This window comes from Pleurotus ostreatus (assembly GCF_014466165.1).
Source record: "Pleurotus ostreatus strain PC9 chromosome Unknown scaffold_8, whole genome shotgun sequence".
Lineage (NCBI taxonomy): Eukaryota > Fungi > Basidiomycota > Agaricomycetes > Agaricales > Pleurotaceae > Pleurotus > Pleurotus ostreatus.
In genome coordinates this window covers 345,619-358,086 of record NW_023503163.1, presented here as the reverse complement: position 1 = coordinate 358,086, position 12,468 = coordinate 345,619, and the positions used below count along the sequence as shown (strand labels likewise).

General features: G+C 52.2%; 3 protein-coding genes across 3 annotated transcripts; 1 reads left to right on the top strand and 2 right to left on the bottom strand.

The window, feature by feature from the left end:
- Positions 1 to 269: 269 nt before the first annotated feature.
- Positions 270 to 774, bottom strand: PC9H_010432 (uncharacterized protein; the record flags this gene model as incomplete). Its single annotated transcript, XM_036779925.1, has 2 exons — positions 270 to 508; positions 561 to 774. 2 exons carry the CDS (start codon positions 772 to 774, stop codon positions 270 to 272), a joined length of 453 nt encoding a protein of 150 aa, XP_036627308.1.
- Positions 775 to 1,525: 751 nt separating this feature from the next.
- On the top strand, positions 1,526 to 2,027 carry PC9H_010431 (uncharacterized protein; the record flags this gene model as incomplete). The annotated part of the gene is made up of 3 exons (XM_036779924.1): positions 1,526 to 1,689; positions 1,738 to 1,908; positions 1,994 to 2,027. 3 exons carry the CDS (start codon positions 1,526 to 1,528, stop codon positions 2,025 to 2,027), a joined length of 369 nt encoding a protein of 122 aa, XP_036627307.1.
- Positions 2,028 to 8,486: 6,459 nt separating this feature from the next.
- PC9H_010430 (uncharacterized protein) lies at positions 8,487 to 11,297 on the bottom strand (the record flags this gene model as incomplete). The annotated part of the gene is made up of 1 exon (XM_036779923.1): positions 8,487 to 11,297. The coding sequence occupies one exon, from the start codon at positions 11,295 to 11,297 to the stop codon at positions 8,487 to 8,489; it is 2,811 nt and encodes a 936-aa protein (XP_036627306.1).
- Between the last annotated feature and the right edge of the window lie 1,171 nt (positions 11,298 to 12,468).

The window sequence follows — 12,468 nt, the reverse complement described above, 5'->3', positions numbered from 1 at the left end:
GCTAGCTGCTCGTGCCCACGCGACTCTAGATCTGTGGGTCGTTGGCGCCAAAGCCATGAGCTCATGTGAGCCTTCGAGTACGCGTGGGAGGACGAGCACGTGAGATCCAAACGACGCTCCGCCACCGTACTTCTTGTCTCGTAGACCGTGCGTGAGTGTCGTGAGGGCCGATCTTGATTTGTGAACCCAGAACCCTGGGCCGTGAGTTGTAACGGCCACATTTGAGGCCGTACTCGTCGGTTGCAAATCACATATGCTACCGCAGTTGGCTACTCGCTTGAGAGGTTCCGAAGCCAATTTGCAACGGACGAGTGATGCGACTTGTCGACCTCTTGAAACAGAGTATAAGCGGTAACATCCTTCTTACCACCCTTAGGCCCCGAACCCAACTTTTCCCAGAATGCGATGGCCGTGGGCTGGATGTGAACAAGAGTATCCCCTTTGGCTAGAGTAATCATTGGCGACTCCGTAAGTTGTAAGACACGCTCAGGCGAGGTGGATGAGGTAGCTGGAGACATGTCAGAATCACGCTGCATAGATTCAGAAAGGGAACAACACACCCAGTGAGAAGAGGTCTCGCAGTTCCATCGGCCCTTGAACGTTGGGTAATCGTGACAAAAGGTGAGCGATAAAATGGATGTCGGCGTGCCAAGCATCCGCCTGCGGCAGGTGAGTGGTTGCTTGTACATTGGCAAACCAGCATAGAGCCCACTCACCGTTGTCCACCACCTCCTTGGCAATCATCAACGCGGCGGCTTCCAGCGATTTAGACATTTCGTTAGCAGCGCCAAGGGCAGCACCAGGAGAAACAGGTGTTGGAACGAAGGTCGCACCAGGTCCAGCAGAGATGTTGGCAGGCGCGACAACGGAACTTTGAGGTCGAAGGGGGGAGCTCAAAGGAAGGAGTTGTGAATGATGGAATTGAGAATGAAGGAGTGAGTGTCCCAATGGAAGGTACGCTGGAGGAGGCGTGGATGCTCTTGTCGTTACTGAACTTGTTTGTTTTCGACACTGACCCAAGCAATTATGTTGCCTTGCGAATGTGGGAGTGGAAACCCATAAGAGTGGTGTGCGTTACTCCTTGTCTTCTTGTGAACACTCGTGCTCATTGGGAGTCCCACCTAGCCTTCGGTTCCCGACGTTGGTTGTATCGGTGCGTCGTTGTGCCTGCTCATTGCGCGCCTATTCTTGCTCGCACGTCATTAATGTTCGCTTTCTTGTTCATGTTTCTTTCTTTCTCTCTTTCCCTGCTTTCACCGTCGTTTCACCTTTCTTCGTCTGCCTGCGCGTTCTCGCCATTCGCATCTGCCCGTTCGATCACGAACGACTGGTCTAGGAACTGTGGGCGGCATTGATCGTGAGTGAGTGAGTTGAAGAACTGACGTCCTATATTTCGTGCGCAGCTGTGAGTGCTCTCCGATCGTGAACGAAAACGAACGTGAGTCTGTCTGTCGTCACCAACGCGCGAAGGTGTGATATTTACGCAGACTCGCCAACAAACCAACACTACCATTTGAACACCAGCATGACATGTCTTTCTATGGTCAAATCACTGCTTTCAAATCAACAAGACATCCAGCGACAAACGATCAAAGTGACATTGAACTTTCTAACTCGCGATCAAACAAAGCAAGAGATGAGTGAGCGTCTGGGGTATAATGTTGAGCAATTGAGCACATGGGTGATAATGTACGTAGCTTACCTGATGAGAATATTAACTGATTTGAGCATTTGCAGCAATGGACGCCATCAAAGCACGGACGGCGCACACATCACAATCCGGGGATTTCAGGGGAAATGGGCGGCCATCACAGTCCACATCTACGTGGATGAGTGGTACCGTTACGAAGATTACGCTGCCTGGTTGAACGGAAAAAAGTTACGGCAAAAGACAACGCAACTTCGAAAGTAAGTAAGAAACACGTACAGTATGAATTTGACGCTCATTTTCGCATTTACACGCTAGCCAAATCTACTGATATTCTTTTGATAGAAAGGGACAACATGGTCTTGATTCACGGCTGTAATGTAGTAGTAGTACTTGTGTAAATCAGCAGCAAAAGTATGGGTAGATCTTGGGCAAAGCTACATAGCAATAATAAGTAGATAGATGAACTTGTAGTAATGACTTAGAGAATAACAATGATAATGATTGTCTTTCTTAATATACAACGATGTGCATACTGGTCGTGAGCTCAGGCATGTGGAGTGGCAATTTAATTGTAATTCTCTGATGTCTATTTGTAATGATGTGAGGCTTCTTACTCTGTTCACGCTGCACAATACGCGAGACCGACTCTATTCGGGAACGTACGTGCGTGGTGTAAAGTAAAGAAGTTAACTACTAAATACGGATGTACGCGTAATAGTATCCAAGATAGGAGGGTCATGTGGCTCAGGGGAGCCAGGGGTTACACCCGCCCCCTCTAGATTGCTGATACGCAATCTAACAACAGAATATACAGCAAAATTTATACGAACAGGTGACAAAAGAAACGAGTAAGGAGCGAAATAAGGAATGTGGTATCAAGTTAAGGCGTGGACACGCCAGAACCGGTGTCAATAACGGGCGACATGGTAATGTCTTCGGGTATGAATGATGTGGTTGTCGCTGGCCGGAGCGACGTGGATCGTGTGTGCGGGTGAGTGGACCCGGATGCAGATGCGGCCGTTTGAGTGACGGCAGAGGCGCCCAGTTGAGGTCTGGACGATGAAGAATGTAAATAGGCGGGAGGCACAATTGTGCCTCCCAGTGATACCGTATGGGAAGTACGGTTGTCCTCTTCAGTAACATCGTCGTCCCACTCGAATGGGAGAGACGACGCCAATGAGGGCGGTCCCAATCTGTCCGCCATGGAATCCGAGGGTGCCACTGACGTTGATTGACCCTGTGTTGGGTCACCCATGGCCACTGTTGTGTGGCCGAGAGTGGTGGCAACCGCGTGCAGTTGTCTCAAGATGGCGGCATTCGTATTGTAGCCACCACGGGAGGCGGTCGCGAGATGGCGCGGTCGTTTGGATCGAACCTCGGTGGGTTCAGGGGGGCATCCCGGTGGGAAGTAGAATTGGGGATTCCGCAGGAGGAGTGGCGCGTTGGGCGCACTGGGTGGATATTGTGAGGGGGGCAGCGCGAGGAGCTGCTGGCGTGTGGGATAAGTATTAGGGCGATTCTCGTTCCGCGGATCGAGTAGCCACTGTCGTGCGAAGAGCCAAGCATCATTTGCCATTTCGATGCTGACTCCGCAAGCGGCGAGGTGTGCCGCAACGTCCTCGACCGATAGATTGTCGAGGTGCCCCGCATAATGGAACGGCTGGTATACGGAGGGGACAGTTAGTCCCAGTCGTTGTATCACGGCCTGGTACCTCCCAGGCATTGCGAGAAGCGTGGTCGCTCGCTCAGTGTATACCGAACGGTTACGTTCAAGGGTGGGATCCCCCACTGCGGGTGATGGGCCCGTCCTTCGTATTAGGCGATGCCCTCGTCGGGTCCTTAGGTCGAGCGGGTTGTCGCCCAATCCCGCGGACATGGCCTTGACGTGCCTGAAGTAATAATCGTACGCGCACCACGCTTCAGGTGGTGCGTCCATGCTTGGAGCTTGGTACCCTGTTGTGGGTCTTAATTCAGTACGGTTCGCCAATCCCGTTCTCATGGTTGGGGAGGATACCGAATCGTTCGTGGTCGCCTCGAGGTGAGGCGCGGCTGTTGTGCCGCTGGACGCCACTACCGTGGCGTCGGCTACCGTGATTCTTGGTAGCGGGCGAATATTCCTCACTCTTTTGACCCAGTCGGGGGCTCGCCATGTTCGCAGTGCAGCCCTCATGAATCCCCTCATGGGTTTCTTGTCGCTGGCTAGCTGATTTGCCACGTTGACGACTGATCGACAGCTGTTGTACGCCTCCCAATTGTCTGGGATCTGTGCGGCTTGCACCATCTCTGCCCATGCCGCTGAGTTTTCGGGGATCATGGGCGGCTCGTTTCCGCGCGGGACTGTGGGTGTGCTTAGTCTTCCCACTAAACTGTGGGCAGACGCAGCTTGCGAGTAGCTGGATGGTCCCGCTTGTGGTAGCGGTGGGAATTCAGGGGTCATCCGTCGACCTCTGGGCTGGTCGATCGTCGTTTTATCGGCCGCGTTTGTGTAACGCGGGGGCTCCTGGGCATCTGATGCTTCGGAGTCCCCATAATCCGAGTTTAGATCATAGTAGTCGGCTCTGAGCCCACTGTTCACGGAGAGGTTCGACTGTGGCTGGGACGCCATGCCCATTGACGACTCCATTTGTGAGCTTGTTGTCTCGGATGCCGGTCGTCCCGGGGATAGCGATAGCCGTGTTTTTCGACGGTTGTGTCGATGGGCGTCGTCCTGTGACGCCTCCAGTTCTTTAATCCTGGCGCGTGCATCGTCCAGCTCCCGCTCTATGCGATCAGCATAGTTGTTTAGTCGGGTCAGCTTCCCGTCGATTTCGTCGATTTCGTCTCGGTCGGACTCTATCGTCCGCCTGGCTGTATCATACAGCCTGTCGTAGTCGTTGAATATTTCCGGGCATATGTCCCGGGCCATGAGCTTTCGGTCAGCTCGTGCGTGATTGTTCCTGATACCTACCATAAAGTGGCTGGTAAAGTTGATGCAGATGGTGCATTCCGTGTTGGCGCAGTTCATGCACCCTATTCCAGTGTTTATCCAGGTCTGTTGTCGGGGCTGCCCTAGGTCGTATGGGGCTGCTGGGAATGTGTCCAGCTCGGCTATGGTCCTTGCCGTGGCTTTTCCTTTGCCTTTGTCTCTGCGACTCGGCTGTCCCTCCCCCTCTTGAGCGTCTCTTCGCTCACGATTGTCATCGTCATCTTGTGGCGTGTTTTGATCTCCGTCCATGTGGACGTCGTTGTTCGTGGGTGATTTCCCGCTCATTGATGGTGCTGTAAGCCGTTCTGGTCGACTTGTGTAATTCGTGGTTGTCACCAACTGTACAGTCCTTAGTCATCCTGTCCCACGGTTAATCACAATCTCTATTGGGTATCACCGACGCTTGCCTGATTTGGCCTTGCGCGGTAGTGACTCAATCGTCTCCACTCCGTGATACTCTAAGTATCTGTCGAGTGCCTCTAACTCGTCGCAGTGGGATCGTGGTTCCCATGTAGTATCTCCCATATTCCATTTTATGTGGAATCGTATCCTTTTGCCATTCCACTCATGGCCAATTATTTCATCAACGACCCATTCGGCGTCGTCGGGGATTCCCCAATCATACGGATCGGTAAGTTGTCGATTAGGGAACAGCGAGTCGTCGTTGGCGACGTGAGGTCGCAGTTTCGACACATGAAACCTCGGGTGTATTCCCCGCCTTGCTAGCTCGTCGGGCAGCTCGAGTACGTAGTTGGACGTTTCGGGCATGGCCTTCAGGACTTTATATGGTCCCACATACTTGGGGAGTAGCTTGCCCGCCCGTCCCTTGGGCAGAGCCAGGTTGGATGTATCCAGGTATACCATATCACCTTGCCCGATCTTGGGCTCGTTTCGCCTCCTCGTGTTTGCGTAGTACGTCTGGAATACTCGTCGTTCGACTACGGCGTCGTAGACGTCCGAAATGTTTTGTCGGGCTTTCTCGACGAAGGCTGCTACTCCTGGTGCTCCAACGAAGTCGGATCGGTGGATCTTCATGGTCGTTGGCAGGTAGCCATAGTTGGCCTCGAAAGGGGCCAATCCCGTCGTGCTGCTTATGCTCGAATTTATGGCAAATTCAACCATGGGTAATTTGGCTACCCAATCGGACTGGTCCGATTTCACTACCGATCGCAGTATTTGCGCGATAGATCGGTTGGCTCGTTCCGTCTGTCCGTCAGTTTGTGGGTGGAACGATGTAGACATATTCAGTCTGGTTCCCAATAAGCGATGTAACTCGCGCCACCATTTAGAGGTGAATTTGGAGTCTCGATCAGAGACTATGGTGGAGGGTAATCCATGCAGTCTACATATTTCTTTTAGGTATATTTCGGACAGTTGGGATGCTGTCGTCCGCGTGTTAACGGGAACGAGGTGTACCATCGACGTGAGTCGGCATATGACCACCCATAGATAGTTTTTGCCATCCACTTCTGGGAATGGTCCGACGAAGTCCATTCCTATGCTGTCCCACGGCTGAGTGGGTATCGGTAGATTGTGTAGTTTACCGGCGGGCGGCTGGTAATTGCCCTTCGCCCGCTTACAAACGACACAAGTATCACAGAATTTTGTGACCATGCCCGTCATTTTGGGCCACCAGTACCACCTGCGTAGATACTCGGTTGTCTTAGCGGGTCCAAAATGACCCACCACTTCATGGGCCTGCTCTATTGCCATGCTGCGCAATGGTACCCCATTGAATTCACCCGAGGGGAGGCAGAGAACGTATTCGCTCCCCACGTTGTGTACCCAAACCAATCGGTCCTTAACCTTAAATTTGGGATACTCGGTGGGTTTATCGATGATTTTCGATAGCAGGGGATCAGTCGCATTATTCATGCGCACGGATGTGGTGAAACCTGCATGCGCGGCTAAGTCAGCTCGCAGGTTGTTGCCCTTGTTGGTGGATTCGAATACGGTGGGGTCGCTGTCGTGCGTATCCCGTTCATCGATGGCTGGCGTGGCCGCCTGTCCGATTTTGTCAGCTTCCCTTTGTCGGTTCATCTGTCTGTCACCGATCCGGATGGCTCGCAGTACATCGGTATGCTGTCGTGATTCTATCACGCGTGGCCATGGCACAATTTCTAGGTCGGGGTCAACCCGGGTGTCTGCATTGACATATTCGTTGACGTCGTGTACTTCGTCGTCGGAGTCCTCCGCGTAATAACGCGATAGTGCATCGGCTACTTTATTCAACGTCCCTTTGACGTACTGGATGTTGAATTGGAAACGGGATAAGTACTCCATCCATCTGGCCTGTCTTGCTGATGGTCGCTTGATGTTATGGAAGAACTCCAGCGCGCGATGGTCTGTGATGACCGTGATAGGATACCCTAGGAGTTTGTCCTCCCATTTGAGGAGTGCCTCAATTATTGCTAGGGCTTCGCGCTCGTACACTCGGTAGTGATGTTGAGCGGGGGTGAACTTGCGGGACATGAATCCCGCTGGCCTGCATGTGGCCCATTCGGCTCCCTGACCGTACATTGCCCCCACGCCCGACAGCGAGGCGTCACATATGACCCATATTGTCTCTGAATTCGAGGGGTCGATGGGTCTGAGTATGGGCGCTTTACAGCATAGTTCCTTGATGATGGTGAAGCACTTGTCGTGTAGCGGTCTCCAGTAGAAAGGTTGGCCATTCTTTTCCATCGATTGGAGAGGGCCTGCATATGCTGCAAGCTCTGGGATGAAATGGGCTAGGTATTGTACGAGCCCCATGAACTGAAGTACATCATTATATGTACGTGGCGTACGCCATTCACGGATGCGTTGCAACTTGTCGTTGCACGGTTTCAACCCATTTTTGTCGATTATGTGTCCCAGACAATCGACCTTGTCGGCGTACAGTTCACACTTCTCAGGCTTGAGGTAGAACTGATGCTCGCGGATTTTCGCGAACACCAGTTTCAGGTGTCGTTCATGATCCCCGATCGTATTGCTGTATACGAATACGTCGTCCAGGTAGACGTGGACAAATCGTCCAATGAAGTCACGGAATATGTGATTCATAATCCGCTGGAACGTGGATGGCGCATTGCAGTCTCCTTGCTGCATAACGTTGCTATGGAACGTGCCGTATATGGTGGCGAAAGCAGTTTTCCATACGTCTGCTGGTTCCACTCGTACTTGTTCGTACGCGTCTGAGAAATCGATTTTTGATCGATATTTGGCTCGGGCTACATCCATACGTATGGTATCTTGGTCCGGGAACGGCGTCACGTCCTTTCGTGTATTCTCGTTTCGTTTGCGGCAATCTACTACTGTTCGTAGCATTCCCGACTTCTTGAATACACACAGCATTGGTGCTGCTTGGTCAACCTGAGCCGTCTCCCACCATCCTGTCCGCGTATATCTAGTTATCTTTTCCGATAACTGTGACTTCAGCGAGTCAGGGCATTTAGGCAGATAATAATTATATCTTTTACCCTCGTCCAATAACGGGATGGTGTGGTTTATGTCCCTTAGAGGCGGCAGCCCATCAGGCGGGCCTTTCATTATGTCAGCGCATTCCTCTAGCCATCGTTTCCGTAAAAACGGGATGTGATCGTCGTTCAGTGTTGTTGCTGACCCGATTTCTTTTCCCAGCTGCTCCGTTGCAGCTCGTAACATGGTTGTCACTCGCGCCGTTCTCTCCTTTCGCGCCCTTTTTTTGTTATTTCCTCCATCGTATATTTTATGATGAGGAACGTGGCTCACCCGGACCTTAGTTAAGATCTCTTCAGCTTCAATTAGCTGATTGTGGTTCATGGTGACATCCTTGTCATCTGGGTCATTCGGCAGCTCAGCCTTGCCCGCGCTCTTGTGCGCTTGGGGCCGCGTTGACGCCTCATCTAGTCATTTCCTCCGTTGTATGGAGTGTCTTCTGGCCATAAGTCGTGTCTCCTCCCCTTCCTTAATTGCGTCGAATGTGCGGTTGCCTATTCGGACGCATTTATCCGCGAAATCGAGTACTATGCCGTACTTTCGCATTGTGGGGGTGCCGATGATTGCATCGTATCGGTCCAAATTGGCTATGTCGAAGTATGTTTTCGACACTATTGGCCCTAGTTTTAGGGTAGCTTCTGCTCCGAAGTTTATCCTCGAACTGCTACCTACCGTGCCCAGTTGTAGTGGCACTGGCTCTTTCAAGTGGCCATATGGAATTTTCGCTACTCTAGCGTATTCCGGACTGAGACTGTCAGTCGTGCATCCTGAATCAAATAGCGTGAAGGCCTGTTCACCGCCTATGTCCACCAACATGGCTAGTACAGCCTTTTCGTCGCTCGTTCGCTGTGGCCTAGCCACGTATTTACGATCCTGCGACCACAATGCGATTCGGTCTCCCGCTATTTGTCGCCGAGGCCGCTGCTCCGGTGCGGCGTTTCTCATAGCAAACATGCGTTCTCCCAACGCCTCGTTCATCGCTGCCATGCGATCATCTCCAACATCCTCGGGTTCGTTCTCATACTCGTCCCGAGATCCATCACTGTCACTAGTGGGCGACGAATATCTTGATCTCTCGTACTCGTCGTGTCGATCATCTTCGACGTGGGCACTGGTTAAACCTCCAGCTTCCGCTACTGACCGCTGGTCATGCGCCAGGGATGCCACCGATCGTCCGTCATCATGATCGTTCACATCTCGTGCAGCGAACATCTTTGGCTGCTCCCGTTTTGGGCATGCTGGGTCACTCGCAAAGTGTCCCAAGTTGCCACACGCGTAGCATCGTGATTGGGAGGGTCCTGGGTGTGTCTGCCGAGGCGCGTTGGGCCGTGCGGCATGATTAACTATGGGCCCTTTACCGGGCCGCTCGTCCTTCCGTTCATTACGAACGTTATTGATGGGCGGCGTCGGCCTTGTATTGGTATTTTGGTCCCCTCTACGCAGGCCGTGAGGGCTCGATTTGCCCTCGTTGCCATTGTAGGGAGTGTGTCTGGCGAACCTACGGTTCCCCGATTGCTGCCTTTCACCATTCACGTTGGTGTTGGCTGCTCGTTTCGAACTAGCCGCCGCGTAATGTTTAGTAATTATCCGTCCTTCCTCCACTTGGATGGCGACGCGGTATATTTCTTTCAGACGGTGTCGTTCCGCCGTATATCCATGGTCAATAATCACATTCCTGATGTACGACGGTAGTCCCATCAGGAACTGTCGCCTGAACGTATAGGCATCCACCGAGTGGATCATACGCGCTGCCTTACGGTCGAGCTCGTCGTAGAAGCCCCTCACGCCTCCACTGCTCGTGTATTCCACGGCGTAAAACTGCTCAGTAGCGTCTTGCATCGCAGTGGGCTGTACGAACCGATCGTACATGTCTAGTATGACTCTCGCGAATGTCCACGAACGGTGGCGTCGGTACATTCCATCGACTTCGTCGTTGTACCAGGTGGCCGCCTTTCCATCGATGAATAGGCCAACCATGGCTACGCATTCGCCATCCCTTTCAGCGCCTCCATAGAGTTGGAGGCGAAGCCACCTCAGCAGCGATTGTAGCCAATTGTTGAATATTTCAACGTCTGCCTCTCCCGAGTATTTGTCGGGTTTCGGAATTCCCGAGGGTGGCTTCAGCCCATTGGGTAGCACCAGCTGTTCTCCTAGCTGATCATTGATTAACGTCAGGTATCGACGTTCGATGGCGCGTTGGTAGGACGATGATTGTCCTGGCAGTTCATGCCTTCCCACATCCAGATCTTCTGAGGTGAGTCGTGACCGATGCCTCCTATTGACGTCCATATCATTAAGTTCGCCCATACGCAATTGTGTGTTTTCCCTGCGATGGGGTTCCCCGTCGCCGTTATCGTCACCTCGGCTCGATAAGGATCGATTTCTCGATCTAGCTCTTCGCCCTACTGGGGGCAGTTCTGCATACGGCTGGGTTGCCGGAATGTTGTATCGCGACGAGCGACGATTAGTTGTCGGGTCACCCCCATAATCAGGGACCGTGTGGTCCAGGTTACGGTCAGATAACACTGTTACTGCGGTTTTCACGCGTTTGGGGCGTGCTGGGGCAGCCGTTGCCAATCTCTCATTGGCCACACCGTTATTATGATGTGCGGGCCGCTCCATGGGCGCGCCCTTATCATCAAATACTATCCCTTGATCAGGGATTTCGGTGTATTCGTGGTTGGCCATGGCGTCATTCCGCCATCGTTGTAGAGCCACACGTGTATCCCAGCTGGGGTGTACTGGGCCACGGAGCTCCTGGACGTTGTCCGTACGTGCTGGTTGCCCAGCTGGCGCGGCCCCATCGCCATTGTGTTTGTCGCGAGTGGCCCGGTCAGCCAATATGGCTCGCACCAGATCGTTGATCTGCTCCGTGGACAGTTGTGTCCCCGTTTCGTTTTCTCGAATCCTCATTTGAATGAGAAATTCGGTGAACGCGCCCTGCAAAAGCGTAGGCGATGGCATCATCGTTTGCCGTTTGTCCGCTGAGCGTTGGTCGTTGACCCATTCCCTCATTCGTTGGGACGAGGCCTCGGATTCGTGCTTGGCGTTGCCTCGCTCGTAATCGTTTGCCAGCCTCTTTTCCCTTTCTCTATCCCGTTCCAGGTCAGACGATGTAGCTCGTCCTTTCCCTTTATTGCGGGTGGGCAATATGGACTCGATGGATTCTGGCCGTCCAGCGCTCGGCGCTCTGTTCTGAATGGAACCCTCGTTTGTATCCATTGTACGTGAGCTAGGCGGCTTATGCGCCCTGCCCTCGCCTCTTGTCGAGTGGGACCTTTGTTCCCCGGACGCTCCCGTGTTTGGGACTGGTGGCTGGCGGAAGCGAAGCGGCGTGGGGTTACCTTCCCCATGCCAGGACTCGTTGTGGTCTGATGCCCTGTGTGGCACTCGTATCGCACGCTCGGAGGTATCCGATGAGCTCACCCGGTTGCTTCTCCTTCCATGCTCGTGTATTCGAGCTTCGTCCCACGCGTTGGGCGTGAAGTAGTCTCGTGGACTATGTGACATTCCCGTCGAGGAATTTTATGGCTGCGTAAAAAAGTGTAATGATGTGAGGCTTCTTACTCTGTTCATGCTGCACAATACGCAAGACCGACTCTATTCGGGAACGTACGTGCGTGGTGTAAAGTAAAGAAGTTAACTACTAAATACGGATGTACGCGTAATAGTATCCAAGATAGGAGGGTCATGTGGCTCAGGGGAGCCAGGGGTTACACTATTATTTTGGACAGTATGTATTGTGAAATATCTGCTACATGTGCGTTATGTATATAGTCATTATATTCATAGTATCTACAGGAAAGGTGTATGTGGTGGTAAGAAGGAAAGAAGGGAAAAACGGATCACGGAGTCCGCGACGTGACTTGGGGGGCGATCGGGTGCGGAAGATGCCGATGATTCAAGTCACATGAGGTACAGATAAAAAATTGCCTGATATAGATACCTCGGATATTCTAAATACCATCGCCGAGGGTAGCCCGAAGATAAGATAAAAGAAAATTAGAATTCCATCAGGATACCCTCGCCGAGGATGGTAAGATGGCAATTTGATTATCTTCTGCCAATCATCTTGCGTGGTAATCAGAAGATATCCTGATTTCCCTCGACGAGGGAATTCAGAACATAGCCGGATGATATTTAGATTATCTTTCTCGATAACTTCCGGTTGCTATCTCAGGAGGTTTTCTGATTATCTTCCCCGATGGAAGTGTGAATTTATTTTACATGTTAATTACATTTACTTCTCATTTCCGCCGCAGATGTAAATGGGAATTTATTTAATCTAATCACTAAGCTAACATCTCAATTCCCTCTGTGAGGTTATCGGCTTATCCCCGCAGTGTATAGCTCGCTGGTGGGAAGAACATGCAGCGGGTTCTTGCGCGGCCGG